Below are 26573 nucleotides of genomic sequence, written 5' to 3'. Positions count from 1 at the left end.
ATGCTGAATTTGCATATGAAAACTCTAGGGTGGACTTATTACTGATCAATTGTCATAACTTATATACTCAAACATACAATGTCAAGTACACTACAATACGCTCATGTACTTTACTGCCGCGTTGAGCACACACACACACTCGTTTACATACAACGCGTTCTCTCAAGTTTTTACTTAGCTTTTACTTATTGAGTCCCTTTAACTAAGTTAACATGAGAAAAAAGAAACAAGTTATATCTTATAGCGACCGAAAGTGATTGCAAAATTTCTTATAAAACGAATTTTAAACCGTGATGCACCAAATAAAAACTCTAACATACATGCAAAACCAAAATCCTAACCTACCATGGTGATGTGGAATCAAACGCTGATCATCACGTCATCCGTATGTTCATACGTTATCAAATACATCATAATTTTCATCATCAAGTGCATGTATAAAATACTGCCATGGTGACGTAGAATCAAACGCTGATCATGACGTCATCGGTATGTTCATACGCTATCAAATACATCATAATGGTGACGTGGAATAAAACGCGTCATCGGAATGTTCATACGCTGGAAAAAGCGTCACAATAGTCATTCGTTTGAGTATAAATTATAAGTCGTGGTGTTTTAAGTTGATTTATTTATTACCACTCTCCCGTTAGGGTGAGGGTCTTTATATTTATGTAGGTTTACAATACGAGGCGTAAGCCACGGAGTATGTCTAAAGATGTGTTTAGACATGATAAGTAGACAAACTATAAATATGTTCTATTTATGGGCTGCAATAAACATGGCATGGGACAACATAAGTGGCAACTACAGATAAGTACGATTGCAGGGGTCTATTGCCGAAGTGTTAAGAGGTATGATCACGCGGGAGGTGATTAGCGCGGTCATAGGTCACAAATATAGATTTAAGATGAACCTCAGCTGCATTGACCAACGCAGACTGCAGCGTCTTACAAGCGCTGCATTATATAATTAGATGATAAGAACCTATGTAAGAATGAATAAAAGGCGATGCCCTCGCAGTAGCGAGTCAGTTAGATTCAAACACCCGAATTGAACTCATTAAGTGTACGCATTAGTTTATAGTGTGTACATTTTGGTCCTTCGAGAAATTCTGTTGTTTTCCCCCACCAGTGGTAAGAAACACAGAAGAAGAAACCAGCGCCTTAAAAGTAAAAAGAGCAAGGTTATTCGAGTGATTCTGTTGTTCCCCCCACCAGTGGTAAGAAACACAGAATAAAAGACCACGCCTTAAATTACTAGGACTATAAGGTGAAACATTGTGTTCTTGCTTTTCTTTGACTGATCAATCAGCTGTGAGTCGAGGCACAGCTAGGTCAACTGGGCGACCAATCAAAAAATCCTCCAACGGATCACGCCAAAGAATACAAGCAGAAAGTACAAGTCACAGTGATTGTTTTCCCAACATGTTGTCGGAAAGATCTGTGAAATTGATGCAAGACCAAGGAGTGCTGCAGAACAAAATACTGCAAGCCATCAAGGACAAGGCATCTATACCAGCAATAGGAGCATTGGTAGACCAATTTACTACTAACAACAATGCGCTGGTAAAATTGGGAGTTGGCGATCATCAATATTTTAATGACAAAATATTTATTAAAACTATGGATGCTGTCAAGGCCTACAAGGAGTCGCAATTAAAGGTAGAAACACTTGAAGAGGTAAATATACCAAGTGGATCAAAATTATCTGATTCCGCATCAGCTCGGAGCTCCAGTCCAGTTGATAATCTGGTTCAACTGGTGGACAGAAGAGCGGACAGGGTGAGGCAACAGATAAGCCTAATATACGAAACCCTGGATAGTTCAAGTGAGATTGAACTAGTCAAGCAGCTGGCAATGATGAAAAGTCATTGGTCCAACGTCACGGACACACTGAAACTGCTTGAAAACAAGTATGACAGAACTGCCTTTGATCAAGATGAGGTAGACATTCTGCAATCTGATGTTGCCGCACTAGAGATGGTACTTCAGAGGAAGTTGGAACAGTTCAAAAGTTCCAACTACGATGTGCCAGAACTCCCAAAAGTGGACCTTCCAACGTTCAATGGAAATGCGAAGGAATGGCCAACATTTTACGAGTTGTTCTCTGAACTAATAGACAGCAGGAAGGATCTCAGCAACACAAGGAAGCTGGGATATTTAAGAGCCTGCTTAAAAGGAGAAGCTCAAATGGTGGTTAGCCATTTGATAACGGGATCAGCGGCTAGCTATGCAGCAGCGTGGGAGCTTATCTGCAAACGCTATGAGAATAGCAGAAAAATATTCTCCCAACACTTCAACAAATTAATAGAACTGGAGTGCTTGCTGCCCCACGATGAGAAAAATTTAGGGAAGTTTTTGGATACTGCGACCGAGAGCATATTCATCATAAAGCAAAAAGAAAAAAATAGGAAGCTCTGCTGACGTAATTTTAGCTGAAATTCTGCTGCGGAAATTTTCGCCAGAAGCCTTGCAGCTGTATGAACAGCATGTAAAAAAGGCAAGAGCTATACAGTCCTTACAAGATGTACTAGAGTTTATTGAGCAACAATACAACTCAGTAAATGCCATTACCAAAAATACCGCTCAGCTTGCTACAAGAAAAGTGCAAGTTAGATCGTGTGCCTTTTGCTCTAAGGATGGCCACGATATGATAAAGTGTCTCAAATTCAGAGCACAATCAATCGAAAAAAGAAAAGAATTCGTTCAAAAGAACAGCATGTGCTTTAGATGCTTTGGAAAGCATAATGCTATCGATTGCAGAAAGGAAATTACATGCAATCGATGCTCCAAAAGACACAACAGCCTTCTTCATGAAGAGACAAAACGCAGTATCAACAGCAATAGCCTTAAGCAAGGGCAAGACACACTATTGGCTACAGCTGTTGTTTTAGTGAAAAACAAAGCTGGAGGTTACAACGAGTTGAGGGCGCTTATTGACGGTGGATCCCAGAAGACGCTGATTTCAGAGGAAGCAGCACAAATATTAAGGATTCCCAGAGTAAGAAGTACTATAGAGGTCGAAGGTATCTCCCAGACTACTCAATTATCAAAAAATAGTGTCCACCTGACGATCAAACCAAAAATTCCAAGCAGCTTCAAAGCATCAACGGAAGCATTGGTTTTACCAACACTCCATAGAGCCCTTCCCAGCAAAAAGTTTGATATTGATATCAACAAAGAGTGGAAGGGCTACAGGCTAGCAGATCCACGATTCAACGAGCCAAGCAGAATTGACATGGTGATAGGTGTGGATCTATTTCCCCTGATTATGATGGAAAAAATAAAAACCGTGAATGGAATCTTGGGACAAAAAACCAAATTTGGATGGATTGTGTCTGGAAATATAACTCGAGCAGCAAAGCACAAAATTATAAGTGCCACTACCACAATAAATCTAAAGGACCTGGATCGCTTTTGGGAATTGGAAGATGAAGCCGATGAGACGATTACAGACAATGCAGAATGCGAAAGAAAATTCCGAGAAACAACTGTCATCAACGAGGAAGGCAGATTTGTGGTGTCAATTCCATTCCGCCAAGAGGCAAAGCTGGGGGACTCTCGCAAACAGGCAATGGCAAGGCTCATGCAAATGGAAAAGAAGTTTCAAAGAAACCCAAAGAACTGGGCTGCATACAACGAATTCATGAAAGAATACCTTAAGATGGGACATATGGAATCTGTAAAGACAACGGGTCAAGGTAAATACTATTTACCCCATCAAGCAATCATCAGGCCTGGAAGCTTAACTACGAAGCTACGAGTAGTTTTTGACGCATCCGCAAAAACGACAAATGGACTAAGCGTAAATGACGTTATTATAGCTGGTCCTAAGATTCAAAAGGATATATTCGATATTCTAATTAAATGGCGCAAGTGGCAATATGTTATGGTAGCTGACATTGAAAAAATGTATCGCCAAATAAAGGTTGCTGAGAAAGACCAAGAATACCAATATATCCTATGGAGAGATGATCCAAAACTGCCGATCAGTGAGTTTAAGTTAACAACCGTAACGTATGGCACCTCGGCAGCACCTTTCTTAGCAGTCCGATGTCTACGAGAGCTGGCAGATCGGTTTTGCCAAGAGGATAGCGTCTTAGCAGAAACAATAAGAGACGACTTTTATATGGATGACCTCATAACTGGTGGAGACACAGTCAACGAGTGCTATGAACGTCAAAGGAAATTGAGACAAGTGATGGAGAAGGCCGGCATGCATCTGCGAAAATGGGTTGCAAATGACGAACGTATTTTAGCCGACATTCAGGACGACGGAGCTACGGAGAAAATCTGCATTGAGGAGAATGAATCGATCAAAACCTTAGGACTTCAATGGGATCCGAAGAAGGATACATTTACGTTTTCGGCAGAAAACCCAATGCTAACACGCATAACAAAGCGGTTAGTGTTATCACAGTTGTCCAGAATTTTCGACCCACTAGGATGGCTGGCACCGGTAACAATTCAAGGCAAATGTTTTATTCAGGAACTGTGGAAGTTACCGATGACTTGGGACGTTGAATTGGAATCCAACTTAGCAAACTGGTGGATGGAATATGCTAAAGGTCTATCAAATTTAGAAGAAATTAGCATTTCACGCTGGACTGGATGCTCCAAAGGTATTATGGAGCTACATGGATTCTGCGATGCATCAGAGAAAGCATATGCAGCGGCTGTGTATACAAAAGTAGGCGGCAGAGTTACCTTGCTAGCAGCAAAAAGCAAAGTAAATCCTATAAAAAACAGGAAAACAATTCCAAAGTTGGAATTATGTGCTGCGCATTTACTAGCAAAGTTATTAGCGAAAGTGCAGGCTATATGGAGCAACAAGATTACAACGCATGCATGGAGTGATTCGCAAATTACTATTGCTTGGATACAGAACAAGCGCAGCAAAGATAAGTTCGTCAGAACTAGAGTGGAAGATATCAATAAACTAATTCCCAATGTCAAATGGAATTACGTTAAATCGGAAGAAAATCCAGCAGACGTGGCTTCAAAAGGGATATCACCGCAAGCTCTTAAAATCTGTGAAATTTGGTGGAGAGGGCCTAATTGGCTATCTATAGATGCACAACACTGGCCCACTCAAAAGGAATCAGAAATGGTTGTGGTATCCACATTGATAAAATCCGAATATCTGCAAAACCATCTTTTATCAAAGTATTCATCGATCGACAAACTTCTTAGAGTAATGGCGTATGTATTACGCTTCATAACAAAGCTGAGAGGAAAATCGCAACAGCCGTCACATCTTACGGTGGAGGAATTAAAGCTAGCGAAGATTGCTGTGGTAAAGATACAACAACAGCTAGATTTTGGACACGAAGTCAGACTACTCAAAAACAAAAGACCTTTAGAACCAAAGAGTAAGTTGCAGGCGCTAAATCCGTTTTTGGATAGTGATGGCGTACTTCGAGTTGGTGGACGACTACAAAACGCAATGATACCGTATAATGTAAAACATCCAATTATACTAGATAAGTCACATTTGACGTGGTTAATTGTAAAGGATTCTCACAAAGAAACTCTGCATGGCGGAATTAACATTATGAGAACTTATATTCAGAGGGAGTTCTGGATATTTGGCATACAAAATTCCTTAAAGAAATATTTAAGGGAATGTATTGTATGCATACGATACAAGCAAGAGATGTCCAGTCAACTGATGGGAAATCTACCAGTTTATCGAGTAACGGCTGATTACTCGTTTCAAAATACTGGAATAGACTACGCCGGACCGTTCCAGATTCGCTGCTCAAAGGGAAGAGGTCAAAAAACGTATAAAGGATACATTTGTGTATTTGTTTGTATGGCAACAAAAGCAATACATTTGGAAGCTGTTAGCGACCTTTCGTCAGACAAATTCCTGGAGGCTCTTCGACGGTTCTTTGCAAGACGAGGCAAGAGTGAGAACATATACTCAGATAATGGAACAAACTTCGTAGGAGCTTCAAGAATATTGGACAAAGAATTTGTAGCTGCCATTAAAAACAATAATGAGTTAGCACCTACACTAGAAAAAGAAGGCATCAAGTGGCACTTTATCCCCCGGGAAGCCCCCACATGGGAGGTTTATGGGAAGCCGGTGTAAAATCAGTGAAGTATCACCTTAAACGAGTTATTGGTGAAAACAGCTTTACATATGAAGAATTTGCATCACTGCTATGTCAAATCGAAGCAGTACTAAACTCGCGCCCATTAGTCACTGTAAGGAGCGAAAACGATGGTGAGGAAATATTAACGCCGGGTCATTTTCTGGTGGGAAGACCTCTAATTGGAGCTCCTGAACATTTTGACGAAAGTAAGACAATCAGCTCTTTGGATAGATGGAAGCTTATTCAACGCATCAGAGGTGATTTTTGGAAGAAATGGAAAGAGGAGTATCTGGTGTCATTGCAGCAGCGAACCAAATGGCGCCAGGTAAAGCCAAATCTGAAGGAGGGACAGTTGGTTCTTATAAAACATGAGAACACTCACCCTGCAAGATGGCCAATGGGAAGAATCATTAGTACGACTAAAGGACAAGATGATAAAGTCCGGGTAGTCACGGTTAAAACAAGCGATGGGGAAGTAAAAAGATCGCTAAACAAGATCTGTCAACTTCCTGTTAGCGAAGCAAAACCAGCTGGAGCTGCAACGCCATCTAGAACGGAGTCAATGCAGCTACGCAAGGACAAGAAGCAGCGAGTTCCAAAAGGCAAAAGGAATGGCACTGGAAGCATAGCTACTGTGCTATGCTGTTTATTGATGTTGCAAGCTACAACTGCGACAAAAAATTCGGAAGAAATTCCCAAAGAACTTGGAAAAATTTACGCCATCGACGCAAAAGCTGCAGTTATGGTAAACAAAATTGGTAAAATTGAAGTCGCTACATCCAGTTGGCAATTACTGTTTTATTATGACATGCAAGCCTATTTTGATGTCATAAAACAATCAGAGGACTTCCTGGAAAAATCCCGCCTGGTTTGCGAAAAAATGGGAGACTTCAAGGACTACTGCGATTTCTTCGGCACGACAATAAGGACAAAAATTGACAACATAAAAGAAAAAGACAAAATACTACGGCACAGTACCAACCGAAAGAAAAGGTTTATACTGTTCTTTGATATCGGAAATGCAAATAGAATACAGGAAAATATGCAAACGATCATAAAAAACGAAAAACATCTAATGGAATATGTTGACAATCAGACCTCGGTCATCAATGCTACGGAAGAATTAGTAAGAACAACTACGATAGAAGCAAACCGGAATTTGGGAAAACTGACCCAACAAGTCAATATTATTGCAGAAACCATGAAGGAGCACTTTATGGTATATAAGGAGTCAATTAAATTCCTTATGTTATCAAATCAAGTGCGAAACTGGATTGAAGAGGCAGAAAGCCTACAAGCAACAGCGATCTCAATGGTAACGGACATTAGTGAAGGAAGAATTCATCCTACACTAATTGCGCCTAACAAAATGCTGGAGGAGCTCGAAAAAGTTAAGCAAAAATTAGGACGAAAACAAATGCTACCGGGTGGAAATTCAGTTATACAATTACCACTGATCTATAAACTGATGAAGGCACAAGCTATGTTGAAGGATAATGTCCTATTCATTGAAGCAAAATTGCCGATATACAACAATCAGGAAACGGATCTCTTTGAAGTAATCCCAATACCACTGTGGACAAACGGAACAAAGCTTATTCCGAAATTGAATTCTAAATATTTTGCGTTCAATACCGACATAAACGCATATCACCTAATGTCTGAAATGGAAATTAACCAATGCAGACAAGAGGATTCGACAACATGGCTTTGCGAAAATAATTGGGCATGGAAAAACGCGGATGATCACTCTTGCGAAATATCTCCATTGAAACCAAGCAAGGCACACTCATGCGAAATGATGGAATTCCAAGGCAATTCGTTCATCAAAGAGATAAGTGGATCCAACCGTTGGCTATTTAGACTGTTTCGGAATACAACAGCTAATATAAGATGCAACGAACAGCATCAAGTTATAAGACTGCCCAATCAAGGCATTATACAACTACCTGCAGGATGCACAGCAATATTAGGGGATACAACAATAATTACTCCTCAAAAAGTAATTTCGACAGCGTCTGAAATGTCTATCTTTCCCAGTTTACGAATTATAGATGACAAGGAGACATGGAACGTGGTCCCGCTGAAGCACTTGATTGTCAACAACACTAATGAACTACAAAATCTTCAAATGCGCATCAATACTCTGAAAAATAACAAAGTACACATTGATGACTTGATTTTTCACACGGCAAGCGGACACTCGGCTCTAGCGTTGACAGCGATTATCATAATTATAATGGTCATTTATATCCGGAGGCAACGCATAAATGAGAGACAACTACTGGCCGTACATTTTTCCCCCCCGGAGAATGTCTAAAGATGTGTTTAGACATGATAAGTAGACAAACTATAAATATGTTCTATTTATGGGCTGCAATAAACATGGCATGGGACAACATAAGTGGCAACTACAGATAAGTACGATTGCAGGGGTCTATTGCCGAAGTGTTAAGAGGTATGATCACGCGGGAGGTGATTAGCGCGGTCATAGGTCACAAATATAGATTTAAGATAAACCTCAGCTGCATTGACCAACGCAGACTGCAGCGTCTTACAAGCGCTACATTATATAATTAGATGATAAGAACCTATGTAAGAATGAATAAAAGGCGATGCCCTCGCAGTAGCGAGTCAGTTAGATTCAAACACCCGAATTGAACTCATTAAGTGTACGCATTAGTTTATAGTGTGTACAGAGTATGATTTATAACTGATTAAAAATCTAAACTCGCTGCAACTCCAGGCCTCCGGTTCGTTGCAGCGCTATTGGCAGAGCGCTAGGTCAGCACTTCTGTATCCGGCCGATCATTCGCTCCGCGAGTGCTTCGGGCGGACTCCGGGCAATTGTCCTTGGAATGCGCGATCAGCAATTTCTTCGCTGCGCGTGCAGGCCACCGGATACGGCTTGCAATTCGGCAGTCTCACTCCGTGAGAACTGCTTGTGTTAACTCCTCCCTCTCTTAAGTGGTCACCGTCTCGGGGACCCGCTTGCTCTACGTCGGTGTTAACTCCTGGCTCTGCGCGGCTTTTGGCTTTCAGGTGGTGGTAGCCAAAACCAAATGGTAGAGCAGAGCAGTAGGGCGGCAAGTACGGCGAAGGAGTTGCTGAGGAGGGACCCCAAGGTAAGTTTTTCCCTAAGGGTCCCGATATGATGGAGATTCCTCAAACTCAACTCATGAGGCTTAATCGGTTGTGATGAGCCGTGACGTTTACAATAGCCATGGCCGACACCGCAGGTTTCCTCATCGAATTTCCCAACTGATTGACCAACCAAGTACCGTTGAGAGCTACCTTGTTGGAGTAGGTTACCAGGTAAGTTCCAGATACCCTTTGCTCTTGCCCTTGATCGTCGGTTATGGTTACATTGGCGTCGTTCACGATAAGCGTGCCGTGGTCAACAATGGTCACTGGATCCAGGTGTCCCGGAAGTGTGGAGCAATGCGCGATAGATCCGGAAATTATCTGCTGAGCGCAAGTGCCGTTCTGCAGTTCTTTGCAAAAGGTGGCACCGACTGTCGTCCTGCAGTACCCGATGTTGATGTTCCGGGATTTGCATTCGGCCACTCTGTCTCCGTCCTCGAAGTTTAGGATCTTGTTATTATGTTGGACCGGAAAGACAGTAATTTTCTTACATATAACCTTAGGGTTAGGAAGTTTAATTAGAAAATGTATGATTTCGAAATTTTGAAAAACGCTTATGCTAGATACTTCTAATAGTTCTATTAAACTAACGTCTATAAGCTGTCTGTCCTTGAACTCGCTAATATCGGAGTTGTCCAAAATCGCTTGACTTACAATATTTAATTTTGCTAGGGTTAAGCCCATTAAAATATTTTCGAGGTCTGTTATAACGATTCTATTTTTTGCTAAAATAATTTCTAAAAGGTGAGTTTCTTGATTTGGTTCGAATTTTTGTATTTGGTTCATTGCAGTCGTGAGTTCATTTAGGCGGTTTTGAAATTTAATATTTTATTCTGTCTGGTGATAACGGTCTGGTCTTCCTCTGTTCTTACTAACTGTTCTTGATTAAATTTTATCTGTTCCCAATCGTTAAAGTCGGGGGTACCGGCAATAACTTTAAGTGCCGTTCCGGTTAAGTTGATACTCCTAGCAGCCCTATGGTGGGTCTTTAGAGTGGCGACTAACTTGCGAATGTGTGTCAAGTCCGTCATGATTACCGGTGTCCTGTGGTCGTCTGTAAATGTCTTTGTCATTGTCTCTGTCTGGTCGGCGTAGTCTTCATACGTTGTCATGTTCGTTGAATGTTGTAAGTACTCGTACGATTCCCAGATGACAATTTCATTGTCTTCTATTGGGATGTAGTCCGCGTTCGTATAGTCGTTAAGTCTTACCGTCGCGTTTGTTCTACCGATCGTTAGTATAAGAACTAGGATATAATGACGTAACCTAAAAAAAATATAAAAAGGATAGGAAAAGGGGTCAGAATCTCGCGAAGATGGTTAGCGTAGATTGTCTTTGTGGACCACCCTCCCCTTTATTAAAACCGTGGTCCCCAGGTCTGCTTCGACGGTTTCCTCTGAACATAGTGGAGAAAGCTTGTTTCCCAGGCGTTTGTTTGTCTTTAGGAAAACCTTTTCACCAACTTGATAGTCCTTATAGGTCCTATTTACATTTACTTGGTCAATGGTCTTTACCTGAGCCTGTTTAATCTTTTTGCTAATTTCACTTTCGAATTCTGCGGGCCTTACTTGGATAATTTCTATGGATTTTTTGTTGGTTACTGAGTGGATAGAATTGTTATATCGGTTAGTTGCCAAAAGAATTAATTCAGTAGTGTCATCTAAGTTGGTTTCTAGTTTTAAGCATCTGGTTATTTCTGCCAAGGTACTATGAAACCTTTCTACTTGACCATTTGAGGTGCTATGTAGAGGTGGAGCGTTTGAAATGGTAATATTGAAATGGTTAAGCAGAATTGTTTTAATGGTTTCGGAGTTTATCGATCTCTCGTTATCACAATAGATTGTTTTTATTTTTGGAAAAAAGTTTATTATGTGTAGTACGTCCACAATAGCACTCGATGCGATGGCTTGCACCGTGGCAAACTTCGAGAATTTATCAATGCAAGTGAGAAAAAGGGTTCCATCTGTTGAAAAAATGTCAATGTGTAGGATTTCCCCCACAAAGGACGGTATCGGTGTTTCTGCTACCGCTTGTTTTGATGGATGACATTTGTATTTTGCCATTGAACAGGTCTTGCAATTTAACGTTGTTTTTGTTGCCAGCCGAAGCATTTTAGGGAAGAAGTAGTCCCTCAAGATTTGCCCTGCTGTGCTCTGTTACACCGATTTCCCTTTGCTCGGTTGCATCTGCAATATCTTGAACGAAGCTTTTTGTATATTTGAAGGAGGTACCTGGGAACAGTTCGACTAGTCGGTGTTGAATAAATGCCAGGATTGGTAGAGAGCAATGTATTGCGTCAACCACCTCGGCATTGACTACGTCCTGTAATGTACTAAGCAGATTTGTTCGGTCGGGAATTTTTATAATACGTATGTCTCACCTTGCTTTTAAACAAGATGAATATGTCAACCGAAAAGCTGTTTCCCTCCTCAATTATTATTTGATTCCTAAAACAGTTTACCGGGTTTTCTGTTGTATCTAGGGAATACGTCAGTGATTGTTCGCTATGTATGGTTGCTACATCCGATTCTTGTTCGTCTTCCAAGGCGTTTATGTTCTGGCCGCAGAGCGCGTCTGCCACAAGATTTTCTTTCCCTGGTTTGTAGACCAATTTAGCGCCGTGATCGTCGATAATTCCCTTCCAGCGTTTTAGTTTCGAGTTAGGGTTTTTGTCTGAGACGGCAAAGGTAAGAGGCTGATGATCGGTAAAGATCTGCAAGCCTTTTACACCGTACAAGTAGTTCCGTAGGTTTTTTAATGCCCAAACTATGGCGAGGAGCTCTCGCTCGTTGGTTGCATAATTTTTTTCACTTTCCCGCAGGGCGCGTGATATCATTGTGATCGGGCGGCCATCTTGGGATAGTACTGCTCCTAAACCGAAGCCTGACGCATCCGTTGTTAAATCGAATGGTCTCTAAAAATCTGGGTATGAAAGTAAAACGTCCTCCGATGCTAAGATTTCTCTCAACCTGTCAAACGCTTCTTTCTGCTCTTTAGTCATGTCAATGTCAATTTTCCTTGACTGATATTTGCTGGCTTTTCCGTTGTCTCCTTTTAGGATACTCGTAAGAGGCCTTGCGATCGTCGCAAAATCTTTTATAAAGTCTATAGTAGCTTGCTAACCCTAGAAGTGATCTGAGTTCGAAAAGCGTTTTAGGTAAGGGGAATTTTTTTATGGCTTTGACCTTTTCAGGTGATGCTCGTAGCCCCCCTTGTGACACTATGAACCCCAAGTACTCAACGCTCTTTTTGAAGAACTTTGATTTTTCTTGAGATACTCTCATGCCTGCCTCCAATAGATTTTTTAAAACCCAGTCCACGTCTTTAACGTGGTCCTCTTTTGTTTTGGAGAAAATTATGACGTCGTCGACATACACGTAGCATATCTTCGAAATTCCATCCCGCAGGACATCGTCGATGGCCCTTTGGAAAATGCTTGGGGCATTTTTAAGACCAAATGGTAATCTACAAAATTCGTATTTACCATTGTTTATTGAGAATGCTGTTTTTCTCTGTCTTTTTCTGCCAGTTCTATCTGGTGTGCTGCTCATTGAGGACGGCCGCTGCGGCTTCGTCATGGGTCATAATCGTTTTATTAGTGAGGAGCGTTAGCTTCCTTTCTATCTCGTCGTAGTATTTAAGCAGGGGTAATTCTCCCTGTCTTGATAGGCTTAACTCCTGCTTGATCACAGGTGTCGGAGTTTTTTCCGCATATGTAAAATCGAGACGCGCCAGTATGGCGTGAAAATGTAAAGGAGTGTTGAACGAGGCTAATATAGCTGCTGCTGGGCCTCTGACTTTATTCTTTAAAATCCCTACGGCCTGGTAATGCCGACTGCTACCCGGGTAGGTCGCAAATATCTTGCCTGTCTCCAGGAGACGTAATTTTCTTGATTTCCGCCGAATTCTGGAACAGACTTTACCATATCGAGGGGCTCATTACACGGAACCTCTTCTGGTTTATACTCGATCTCTTGGAATGTCTGGATTTCTGTGGTTTTACCCTTGAGTAAGCTTAGCTCCCCCATAGTCTTGGATAATTTTGCTTCGAAAATTTCTTCTTGCCTCTGGAGTGCGCCGGCTATGGCGGCCTCCAACTCGCAATTTGATCTGCCTGCATTTCGGCTGCCTGCAGGGTTTTTTGATTTTTAAGGTCGAGAACGCTGTCTCGAATGAGAGGTGCCCTACTGCTTGACGGTTGGGTTTGATTTTTCACTGGCGTTTGCCTTATGACCCTTGTTTCTAAAAGTTTCCTGTATTCCTCCAAAACTTCGTCGTCTGATTCGACGGTATCGGTATTTCTATACATTTGTAATACGTATTAAACCAGTTGCCTTTTATTTGAAACACAAAAAACACAAAAAAAATTTGTTGACTATTATTTATTTCATATCGAATCGGTTGCCTTTTATTTGAAACACAAGCAAAAAATTTGTTGACTATTATTTATTTCATATCGAATCGGTTGCCTTTTATTTAAAACACAGACGAAAAAAACAAATTTTAATAATATTTATTTTCACATGAGAAATTCGAGTCCAAAATTGCTTGGATGTTATTTTTTTCAGTATTTTTTACTTTTTTTAAACGAAAAAATTTATTCACTGGATATGTTTTGATTGGCGAAAACTTAGAACAAATAGCCTACTCACATGTTCCTAATTTAATTTTTGAGTTTTGTGATTTGCCGACGGCTTTTTGCCACAGGTACTGTCGTCGCTGTCGTCGCTGCCGCTGTCGTTGCTTTAAGGAAATTTTTCCCGTTTCAGGTTTTTTATTATCAATTTGTCCAACTCTGTTAAGAGCTTTGTTTTGGATTTTGCACTTTGAGGTTTTTTATATCCCCAATTAGACCTTCTCGGCGTAAGCCACGGAGTATGATTTATAACTGATTAAAAATCTAAACTCGCTGCAACTCCAGGCCTTCGGTTCGTTGCAGCGCTATTGGCAGAGCGCTAGGTCAGCACTCCTGTATCGGAGCGGACTCCGGGCAATTGTCCTTGGAATGCGCGATCAGCAATTTCTTCGCTGCGCGTGCAGGCCACCGGATACGGCTTGCAATTCGGCAGTCTCACTCCGTGAGAACTGCTTGTATTAACTTATATGTACTGAATAGTTACGGTAGTGTGAAATCAAACGTTGATCTTCATGCCACTGTTGAATAAACAAACGAACACTAACCCCTCTTTAGCACACTTATGCACTCAAACGTACACAGCCATACACCGGTGATGAATCAAAACCCAGATACTCCCACTATCAAAACGCCAATAAATATCACATTTCAAAACAAGCGAGTCTCTTGTTGTGTGCCACAGCGAAAACAACGCTGCATGTGTGATTGTGCACCCATGTCTTGGGAGCCGAAGTAAGGGGTAAACGCGAGAATCATTCAGCTATTTTACCTTCCGCTCTCCCACAAAGTGTGGTTACGCTCATGTATGCAAAAACAAACTAAATAAAACAAGTCGACATATACATATACTTTGTTCCTTTTCATTATAAAATGTTATATATCAAACAAATACTAATATTAATCACATTGCAAAATCACATTACAAAAAAAAAATAAGTCAAGGACGCACAAAAATAAATATACACAAAAATTAGTATACACATAAAGTTTAAAATACACACCACATGTAAGGCCAGCTTGTTAAGTGAGCTTGGCTGACTTTAGGGCATCTTTTTTTTGGTATATCAATGCTGAGGAGCCAACACCGTTGCAGATGCCAAGAAAGTTGTCTACATCGGGGTTTGTCTCAATGCTTTTATTACAGGTTTTAGAGAGCCTCTCAAGACTTTCGTCAGGCTAAAGTCCCCTTCTACTATTCGAACAATGCCAAATAGAACATACCTTATATAGGGCACAACACAAGCGGTCCAACAGAATAGAGCAGAAACGCAATGAATCAGATGGCAGGAAACAACAAAATAACGACCATAATAGCCGTGGCGAACGAAACGAACAAATTTACCTTAATTCTAACCAAAATATACCGTATAATTCGTACAATCGTACACCCCAATCCGGTAATAATGACAACCAAGCCAATGTACATATCAAACCCTTTCCGATCACCATCGCATGTTCTGAACAACATAGAGGAGAACCCTCAACCCAATTCCTATTTTCAGCAAATTGCTTCGGGAAGCCAACAGGGTACACAGGCCCAGCCACGCTCCCTTTTATAAAAATAAAACTATTCCAGACAAACCCCCTAAAGTTCCTGATTGACACAAGTGCTACACATTCTTTTATTGACCTAAAATATGTCGATTTTGTGAATTCTGTGAACCTGATTTTCAATATAATGACGTAGGTAACATTCAAAGGCAGTCGTTAAAACCAAACAAGACATGTGCAGCATTTGCCCCCGATCATGTTTTTCAAATGGTGGAACAAGCTTACCAAACCTACTTTTCGGCCAACGCACATATAAACTTATTAGATGTCTGAATTTCCTCCCCGAAATAACTGATAGTACGGAGATACAAAAATGTATAACCGACTAACACTGTAATAGTAACCATCGCGGGTTCGATGAGACATATTTGCACATAAAACGGCAACAGTTCTTTCCACATATGAAAGCAAGAATAACTCAGTTAATTAGGAAATGCAAAACTTGCTTAAAATTAATTTATGACAGACAGCCCGAAAAGATCACCTACCAAATACCATTACCCAATTTGGAATACCTAAAAGCTAATCTATGATCAGGGAGCAGACTCGCTAGTGATATGTTCAACAAGTTTTGTACTCAATTTAACATTCACCTACGCGCTACATCCTTTTAACAATCGTCTAGTAAATCTCCAGTTGAACAGCTTCACTCGACACTAACTTAGACTTATAGAATAATACTTGACAATAGAAAACAACAAAAATTTAAGGAAAATGACGAGATAATGTCCGAAACATTAATTACATACAAAACCGCTATTCATTCTGCGACTAAACCATTGAACTATTTAACGGACATACCAATATATTTAACCAGGAAATCAAGTTCAATAACGAACATGACTACCTGACGGAACTAAACGAATTTTGCTAAAAATTGTATCCCCTTATCAAGGAAAAACAAGAGAGAACGCTATAGTCGAGTTCCCCGACTATCTGATACCCGTTACTCAGCTAGTGGAAGGGAGAAGGACAGTCTTAAACACAATTTTTGGCGGTTTGTAGGCGTTATAGTGGGCGTGGCAGAAAGTTTTTTGGCAAATCTATAGAAATTTACAAGACCAATATAAAAATGAAAAAATATCAAAACATTTTTCAAAAGTGTGGGCGTAGCAGCTTTGGCCGGTTTGAGGGCGTTAGAGTGGGCGTGGCAAAAAGTTTTTTGGTAAATCGATAGAAAATTACAAGACCAATATAAAAATGAAAAAATATCAAAACATTTTTCAAAAGTGTGGGCGTGGCAGTTTTGGGCGGTTTGTGGGCGTTAGAGTGGGCGTGGCAACACGAATCGACAAACTTGCGCTGCTTCTATGTCTCTGGAGTCTGTATGCTTAATCTCAACTTTCTAGCTTTTGTAGTTCCTGAGATCTCGACGTTCATACGGACGGACAGACGGACAGACGGACAGACGGACGGACAGACGGACGGACAGACGGACATGGCCAGATCGACTCGGCTATTGATCCTGATCAAAAATATATATACTTTATATGGTCGGAAACGCTTCCTTCTGCCTGTTACATACTTTTCAACGAATCTAGTATACCCTTTTACTCTACGAGTAACGGGTATAACTATCAAATGACGTTGTCAAGATAACACTAAAACTTAATGAAAACCGAACAGACCCTATAGACCGACAACCCGACACTTTAGTCCTCAGGAAAGAAAACAGAAGTAATAAAACTACACCTAAATTATCAATTCACAAAGTCAAACATGACAAAAGCCTTACACTTATAACAACTAGAAACCAAAAAATTACATAAATCTAAAATTCGAGAGATAGTTTTAAAAAAAGGAAAAGTAATAACTAAACTAATACTTATAATAATACTGACCCCACGCCCTCTTAACTTACCATTTCAGGTTCACCCTTGGGTCAACTCAGGCTATCTCTGTTCACTTCCTAAATGACAGCACCCCCATAGCCAAGATAGAATTAGGACAAGGTTTTTTTAATTAAAAGAAATTATTAGTCGATGCTTAGAACAGTTTCATCTCACGATAAATATATTTCACCCAGACATCACCCTAGCAGACTCCTAAAGCTACGCTAACTCTAGCCCAATTAATACTAAACGCTCTCACACTATACAGAAGAAATAAACAAACTTTGATAAAAACATTTCTCGAAAGCTCTCAAAGCACAATTTATAAACCACTAAACATACACGATACCCTCATGGAGAAAATACAATACATAAACAGAATTATAATACAGAATTACTACTTAATCATTTAAGTGACATAACAGAAAGCCTGGCAAAAGTAAAAGTAATCCCCAAATTCATTTTAAATCAACAAGAAATAAGCAAATTAAAGAGTAAAATTAAAATACAAAACATTACTTTTAAAACTGAACAAAACGTATGAATACATTAAGCTTCGAACAAAAGATAATTTTTAGCATCAAAGTCCCAATTTTTAAACAACCCGTATACACACTGGTCAGATTAGTTCCACTACCGTTGAATAATTCATACTGTGTAATAGCTCCGAATTACTTAACTTATAATGTTTATAATAAGACATATCACATGACTCATAAATGCCGCAAACTAGATGATGCGATTAAGACCTTTATACCGATGCACCACTTAATAACGCATGTGTGGCACACCTAAATGGCGAAAATAGTTCTTGCAGCGTACGAGAAACCGGCCCTATTACCAACTTATTTGAGGCAGTGGGAGGCTACATTTTTGTGTTCAACGTTGACAGCCTTATAATCTATTTGTCAAACGGCTCTGACCTCATAATTAATGGGTCAGCTATATAAAACTACGCCAACAAAACATTACGCATTTATGGCATCAATTACGATAATACGATCGACACATCCTCAGATCAACTGGATCTCGTCTTTCCTCCGACGCGAAAAATCACTAGGAATACCAGTGTTATGGTATTAAGAAAATACGCTTGGAAGCGACTGAAACAATACACAAAGTGTATTGCCGTCCACCACAATACTTTACAACACACCTGGAGCCTCTACACCCTGCTCGGCTTCTGTCGAGCATCAGTCATCTGATGGTTGCAACGGCGTACAAAACACGTTCTCCATGTCCACGAATATCGGCACCTACCGATCCATACCTTCGCTATGGCCGTCGCTTCGAACTGGGGGGGGTAGAAGTTACCACCCCACCCCCTAATCTACCACGCCTCTAACAAAACGTCGGATACCGAACCGGGAAGACGGCAACTGGAGCACAGCACCGCACCCGGCCGAATGCTGACATATCATACAACGTTGCAACTGCAAGGGACCCGGCTAGCCAAATGCTGAGGCGGCATGAAAGTTATGTTAACAATAAGATCTTATGTACTTATATAAGGTTGTCAAGTATCTCCCTTCCGCTTTTTTGTCTTTTAAATTTCGCGGCTATGTACAAAGCGCTACAGAGCTCGTATTAAAACAGAGAGCATGGGGGGAGATTTTCGGACAATAAACTGTTTTTTTGCAACGTCTATTATAACGCCCACAACCCGCACAAAGCTCCCACGCCCATACTTTTGAAAAATGTTTTGATATTTTTTCACATTCTTTTTAGTCTTCTAAATATTTCTCGATTTGCAAAAATTTTTTTGCCACGCCCACTCTAACGCCCACAAACCGCCAAAAACTGTCAGTGTCGGGGAACTCGACTATAGTGTTTTCTCTTGTTTACGGCTTGTTTCCTGCATCGGAATTTTTAGGGCTAAGTTTTCTCTTGATTGAAACGTAGCGGTCTATTCCAGTCTGGGTGGTCGACCCAACTTTTTTGTTTTCGTTTTGATATGCTTGCGTTCCATTTGCTTTTCGCGCTTTTGTTTTCGCTGACTCAGTGAGAGCGTGAGCTTGTGCAGCCTGCGACGAAGTGGTTTAGATAACTGGGAATTTAGAAGACGGGGGGATGTATGAGCATGTGGGCGGGTATATTTTTGGGCGGTTGCAGACGTTCGAGTGGCGTGGCAAAAAGTAGTTTGAAAAATCGATAGAGAAAATTTGCAAGACTAATAAAAAACAAGACAGAACGATATAGTCGAGAGTCGTAGTCGTTGAGTACAAGGGTATACTAGATTGGTTAAAAAGTATGTAAGAGGCAGAAGGAAGCGTTTCCGACCATATAAAGTATATATATTCTTGATCAGGATCAATAGCTGAGTCGATCTGGCCATGTCCGTCTGTCCGTCCGTCTGTCTGTCCGTCTGTCTGTCCGTCTGTCTGTCCGTCCGGATGAACGTCGAGATCTCAGAAACTATAAAAGCTAGAAAGTTAAGATTCAGCATGCAGACTCCAGAAACATAGAAGCAGCGCAAATTTGTCTATTAATGTTGCCACGCCCACTCTAACGCCCAAAAAACGCCCACACTTTTGAAAAATAATTTGATATTTTTTCATTTTTGTATTGGTTTTGTAAATTTCTATTGATTTGCCAAAGAACTTTTTGCCACGAACAGTCCTACGCCCACAAACCCCCAAAAACTGTCAGTGTTAAAAACACTCCTCTGTATATCTTGTTTTAATATTAATTTTAAGCTTTCCGACATCGCAATTTGTTATAAAAGTCGAAATGACTATCTTCATATCGTCGATCTAGGTAGCTTCAATTACTTTGCAAAGATTATCTTCTTCAGTAGTAAATGTATATAACTCTTTTCTAGGGAATGCTGTTCTCGGTGTAAGATTTTGATGATTGAATATTTGTTAATGGCGCTCTTATAAAGCTTGCAGTTATTTTGGTAATCTTTTTTTTAAGGAAACCTTTGTTGTATTATCTTTGTAGTATTGTACTCATATTTCTGAATAATTAATTCATGAATATAAAAAGCATCGATGATCTATAGTAACATTCTCAAGGTGTTTGGATTTGCTGAATGTCGACTATTTTCACGTTATTGACAACGTTAGCCGAACCCCCCCATTTTGGGAGAGAACTAGGAAAAAAAGGGGTAATATCTACAAAAGGACTCATCTTAAAGGATGGACGGCAACCATTCCAGCAATTTGAACCGGTCCCAAAGAGTATTCTAAGATGGGTGGCTACTTGGTTAAGCCTGCGAGGTGATACATCACAAGAATGAGATCTTAGGCGTGAGCCTCCCTTTTAATTTCAGCATAGGGGCGCTAATAGTAACTCAGTGAGAGGGTGCTGCAGTAAAATATACGTACATTCTGACATACATATTAGCTTTAATGGCAACCTCAGTTTGATCCCGAGACTTTCGTCAGTGGGCGGGATTGTAGCATCCTCCAGAGTAGGTCAGGACAACCGGCGCTGAACATGAAGTTGCACGTCCAGTTGTGTTCAATTTTCTTTCCCGTTGGCATATGCTTTTTTAAGGCGTTTCCCCCGGGCCCTGTTCATATTTTCAACTTTCCCATTTACTTGTGGTGGAAATCGAATCTTAATCTAGGCGTAAAATTCATCACTAATATATTATCTCCCATTGTCAGTCCCTAAGAACTAAGGATACTTCACTTTTCAAATGATCTTCTTATTGCTTCTACCAAGGTTGGGGTTGATGTTGTTCTCCTCCTCCAGTTCTCATTCAGCGTAAGGACGAATGGATTTATCCACGCGCTAGAACCTGTAACTGGCTCAAATATATCAAATAACATATATTCAATAGCCGTGCCTCGTCCAAAAAGAAACTGGTTTCTATTCTTAATCACATGCTCTGCAGTAATTTATTAGAAGCATACCCTCGGAATTTCTTTTCCGAATGGAATCTCTCGTTAAAGCCTGTTGCTTTTTCTTTCTTTAGCGGGGACCAGTCCGCGTAACTAATGAATTTGGAACCCAAGGCGATGATAAGAGCGATTTAACAGCCTCTAACTTGCCATTGTGTATCTTCTTCTTCGTCATCGCTTGTTGGGACAGGGTGCACGCTCCTTCTTTTGCTTGGAGTAGGTGGCCTTCTCTTCCACGAAGCGTACATAAGGGCGTGATCTTTTAAGGTTATTTCTTTGGGGCATAAAGAGTTGGCCATTAAGGCTTGTACGACTCTTTGACCAGACCTCGAGCATTTGTTTCAAGTTACTTTTCTTGTAGGACATGATGGGTCATGGCCTCTACTCAGATTTTACCGATGGAATCAGCAATTGGTCTGGTTGTCATTGCTCTCGATTCTTTGTTGATTTGTTTCTGATTTGCTGTTTGGATTATTATTTTTTTTGTATCTTAACTTATAGCTTTTCCTGAGAGCATATTGTCAACTGGCAGAAGTCAGAGGCAAACATACATGGTCAGATTAGCTCGGCCATTGATTCTGGTTAAGAAAATATATACAAGTTAATCCTTTTGGGCGTGAAAAATTTTGTTTACCTAATGACTAAATTCCTCATAGTTAGTTAATTGCTCTATCACCAATTTTTTCCCATTGAATTCCCAATTGAATATTATAATTATTTACACTGGTCTTCGTTGAAATAGAACAGCAAGATCTTCTGTAAACGTTACATTTGGCTTTATTAGTTCAAAGCAATAAGTCTGTGCTTGTTGGTACTAAGAGAATAAATTCTAAAGTCAGCTACAAGTGGCTGTTTGACCAAACCGCGCGCTGCCATTTTCGTGGTGTCAGCATATATGCAACGGAAATACGTGCAGGGCATTGTTGCCGGGCTTAAAATCATACATTGTTATAGCCACTTGAACTTCTGCTATTCTGCCGATGTCGTTCGGTCGCTGCAGTTGTTGTTCCGACACGCTGTTTTCTGGACAAAACCCATTTTCTGTAAGCCGGAATATTATGAGTATGTATACGAAGTCATAATTTATCAATATTTAGTTTTGCATACCAGAAATTAATAAAGATGGTGCTACAAGAAAGAAATCAACTTGTAAAAGCAAGTGTTGCGCGTAAAAAAAACATGTTTCTGCTACGATTAGTTTTACCCCCTTAAAAATGTCTTCTAATATCTTTTGAACCAATGCGTTTACTCCCATTTTGTAAAAGGCATTTTAAGCAATGTGGCTTGTACTTATTAAGTGCTTGTGACTGTCAAAAGCAAAAAAAGAATCGTGTTGTACTAGTAATTCAGAAATTGTTTTGGCACATGATACTAATTTGGAAAACAATAATTTTGAATAAATAAAACTATTTTTCAAAATGGTTAGCGTAACAGTTTTTAACATTTTGGCGCCATTGGAACTCCTAAATACCCAAGATATCTATACGACTTCTCTATCTGAAATAATACTATTTTACATTTTCATACTCTTTTCTCGAAAATACTAGATTCGTATGTAACAGGCAGAAGGAAGCGTTTCCGACATAAAAAGTATATATGATCAGGATCAAAAGCCCAAAAACCGCCCAAAAGCTGCCACACCCAAACCCTTGGAAAATTTGTAACATATTTTTAATTTTATTATTTTATTTCCCAATTTCTACCGATATTTCTGAAAATATTATCGATCGCACTTCCACTAGCTGAGTATCGGGTATCTGATTGTCGGGGACTCCACTATAGCATTCTTTCTTGTATTTCCTGATATAGCACATTTACATTCAAGGCTAAGATTGAATAATTTTTATTTATCATTTTATTACAGAGAACAACAACTGTTAAACATATTTGAAGTTATAATGGACACCCTTGAAGGAAAACTAAAACGAATTGACATTCTAGATAATACAGTTGATCTTCTTATGAAAAATATGGAAACGCTGCAAAGTCGGGTAATGAACAATATAGTGAAAACTGATTTTATTATATCTCAGCTAAAAGATATAGAAAAATCAATTTCTAATGGACTGCCTCAAGGTCAATCATCAAACTTAGATGTGGTTTACGAAACCACAAAAATATCACAAAACTCTTCAACGTTTCTAAAGGAAAAAATCGTTAATTTGGATCGAAAAGTATCTGATATAGATAACAAGCTGGAATGTATTAAAGTCCAATTAGATAATAATTTGTTGCATGTTGAAGACTTTAATGCCGAAGCTAGCGAGAAAAAACCAGTTACAATAAATGTAACTGACATCACAAAGGCATTGAGCTATGAAGCTATTACACATGTTACATCCGAATTAAGTGAACTTCGCTATTCAACAGACAGCATTGATAAAAAATTACAGTTTTACATAAATATAGTTTCTGAAAATATCGGGAGAATGACAAGCATTTTGCAGGAGATTAATTTTGCTGTAGTTGATCATAACAAACAATCTAAATTTTTGAATGTAACAACTGGGACGCCACCGACAAAATCAAAAAAACTTGAAGTGCTTGATAAAGAAATAAGGCCAATGGGTGCAGTATCAGAAAAAATTGATAATGTTTGGGACGTCGTGGTACACACAAAATCAACTGTGGATTATCTTCCCAAGTCCTCTGTCTCATTACCACAGACACAACGTCAAGAACGTGCAATAGATGAAATCCATCATGACCAAAACTCCGAAACTTACTTAAATATTAACAAATTAGATATGGTTCAAAAACAATTACGAAAACTTGAAAATTATAAGGCCCCTGAAGAAATAACAGATACAACAATAAAAAGTATTTTGGAAAATGAATCAAATAAGTAATTTGGTATTTATTTTTATACTATATGATCTAACCAATTTATATTTTAAGCTACTCTGACACGGATGAAAATTTAAGAACGGAGAGCTTTCTTTTATCCCTCTCTTATATTCAACCAACCATAGTAAATAAAACTTTAACTACACTTTTTACATCCACACCTGGAGATGTCCTGGGTCACCTACATTCGGCGTCTTTAGACACCAACGGTACACACAACAACGGACCTGTAGTCAATGGATCCAAATCAGCAAATAGGAAAGATCGAATTATCTTTCCAAGCATAAAGAAAAAACCATCAATTCTAAACACAACGATTGCCACTGATTTTTGGACGCTCAAGGATGTAAAAGTAAGTGTTTAAAAATAAGTAGGCAAACAAAAAATATATCATTAAATAACGATGTAGTCACGTTCCTTCTATTTTTGCTTTATAATTATCTTCTAGTTCTCATAGCTCCCGATATCTTTACGATTATAGGGTACTTGTTGGCGGGAATCTTTTTAGTACTCTCTAATCAAACTTTATCACCTGCAATATAGCGTGTGAGTTGAAGAAAAAGTTAGAGCGGTTTTGTGTAATCAGGTTGACAGCTGAAGCTCGAAGCTATAAACTTATGCAGAGGAGCGAGTTTTTAAATACACCTCTAGGAGCTTATTCAGGGCTAACAAAATTGGACGGTTGTAACATATAGCTGCCACAGGTCTACATTTTAAATTCTTAGCAAATTAATAGATTAATAAATCTTTGTTGTTTCTGATCATAAATAGTTATAGTATTTTTGTTTATGAGGTAATCACAATCGGTCTTCTATATATATAACTTACTGATTTCGAATTATGTCTTCCATGTTGTAATTATTGTTGTCTTTGTTTATTTCTTAGTTTAGGCAAAATCTAACCAAAGTGTTCGTCTATTGTGGAGTGAGAAATAATTTGTGCCAACTTGTGCCAAAAACTAATAACTGATGTGTTTACTCAAAACTGTAATTAAATTAATGTTATTAGCCCCTTTGGCCTAAATTAGCCTATGCTTTTTATATTTTGCCGTTAAAGCCAAAATTGAGATTAGCCGATCGGTTCTGCTGGATGAGTGGATCAGAGGATGTCGAAATGACAAAGCCTTAGTTGACTGGGTTGTTGGCGAATTTAAATTTAATGATATTACTATTGACGAGAAAGCTAAAATCGCTAAGCAAATCAGAAGCTTTCACCTCTATGCAAGAGGAGGTATTTAAGAGGCATAAGAACATAACAGTGTCAAACTGATCGCAAGCTTTGACGGTTCTACCGAGAAAAGTATGTACAAGCTGAGATTTCTAGAACACGAATCCCATCTCAAAAACGACTCAATTTTCGTTGATTAAAAATTTTTCGTTCCATTAAAATTAACAGATGATTTAGAGACACCGTTATGGATAAATGAAAGCTCCCAATCAGTACGATTTTGCAGACTTCTAAAGATAGAATTCGCTATAGAAACAAAAGAACTTATTTTTGCGGAAAAGTATAATTTAGAGTCATAAATTGAAAACCTCACAGATTTTACTTACCATTTTCAGTCGACAGAAAAATAGTTGTCACTTTTTTTCTCCATCTCACATTGAACGGACGGAAAGGTATTGAATATAATAACTGGAACGAAATCTAGCCAGGTGTGTCCTATCTGTGGAGGTAGTCCAGAAGATTTTTAAAAAACCGCCGAAATATCAACAAAATATAACTTTAAGGCTAAATTAGAAAATCTAAATTATCGGATCAGTCCTCTGCACGAATGGATCAGATTTTTCGAGTTTGTACTCAATCTCATAGAAACTTGAATTGGAAAAATGGCAAACTCGGGATAATGATGAAAGAGACATGATATTTTTATATTCTTTTAGTAGCTATATCTTGCGAATTTCGTATAACTAATTCATTGTATATGGATAACTATAAATGGTATCCGATGTCAGCAGCTGTCCACAAAGTTTTGATTCACGGTCATCAGAAAATAGCATTCTATAATAGCATTACCTATCGGTTGCTTTGGAGAGAATGCATCTGAAGCACGTAATAAATTCTACAAGCGCGATAGACGATCATATTCGAGACAAAGTTCTCGTGTTAACGATTTAATGGACGTATTTCACCGATCCATGGATTCATCGGATCCTTTACTTTCAATCCTAAATATAAATAAAAGGTCATCTCAAAATAAAAAATATCGCTTTGACGGATGAAGATGCACCAAATGTAGAACATATTAATAATGAATATTTTTTTTTTGGGAAGGGATGATAGCGTCTCGGATTTGGATCGCGATGATCCATTTTCCATGCATTTGGACGTAGAAAATTATGATTAATGATATATTATATTATATGCATAGTTACATAAGAAAAAACTCAGTTTAAATTTATTGTATTAATTTATATTTATAATTTATTAAATATATATTTAAATGTCAAATGCACCAATTCTACAAAAATTCAGCTCTCTAGCTCTGGCCTAGTGTGCATTGGTGCGGCTTAAGTGAACTTGCTCCTAAACATCCCCGTCCTCAGAAGAACGCTGCTTAGAAGACGGGAAACATACGTGTTGGATGCTTTACTCCCTTAACCCAGATC

At 39.2% G+C, this 26573-nt stretch overlaps 1 protein-coding gene across 2 annotated transcripts in view; it reads left to right on the top strand.

Moving 5' to 3' along the window:
• The window catches only part of LOC120457614 (angiopoietin-2), a 190773-nt gene that overhangs the window by 36945 nt on the left and 127255 nt on the right, over nucleotides 1-26573 (top strand). For both annotated transcript variants that reach the window (XM_039645122.1, XM_039645123.1), the window contains exons 2-3: nucleotides 22982-23962; nucleotides 24016-24316. In XM_039645122.1, coding sequence (XP_039501056.1) covers nucleotides 22982-23962; nucleotides 24016-24316 — 1282 coding nt within the window. The remainder of the gene's footprint in view (nucleotides 1-22981; nucleotides 23963-24015; nucleotides 24317-26573) is intronic.

The sequence above is a fragment of the Drosophila santomea genome, unplaced genomic scaffold (assembly GCF_016746245.2).
Source record: "Drosophila santomea strain STO CAGO 1482 unplaced genomic scaffold, Prin_Dsan_1.1 Segkk63_quiver_pilon_ctg1_scaf, whole genome shotgun sequence".
In the NCBI taxonomy this organism is placed as follows: Eukaryota; Metazoa; Arthropoda; class Insecta; order Diptera; family Drosophilidae; genus Drosophila; species Drosophila santomea.
The sequence above is the reverse complement of the archived record's forward strand: the minus strand, read 5'-3'. Positions and strand labels throughout refer to the sequence as shown.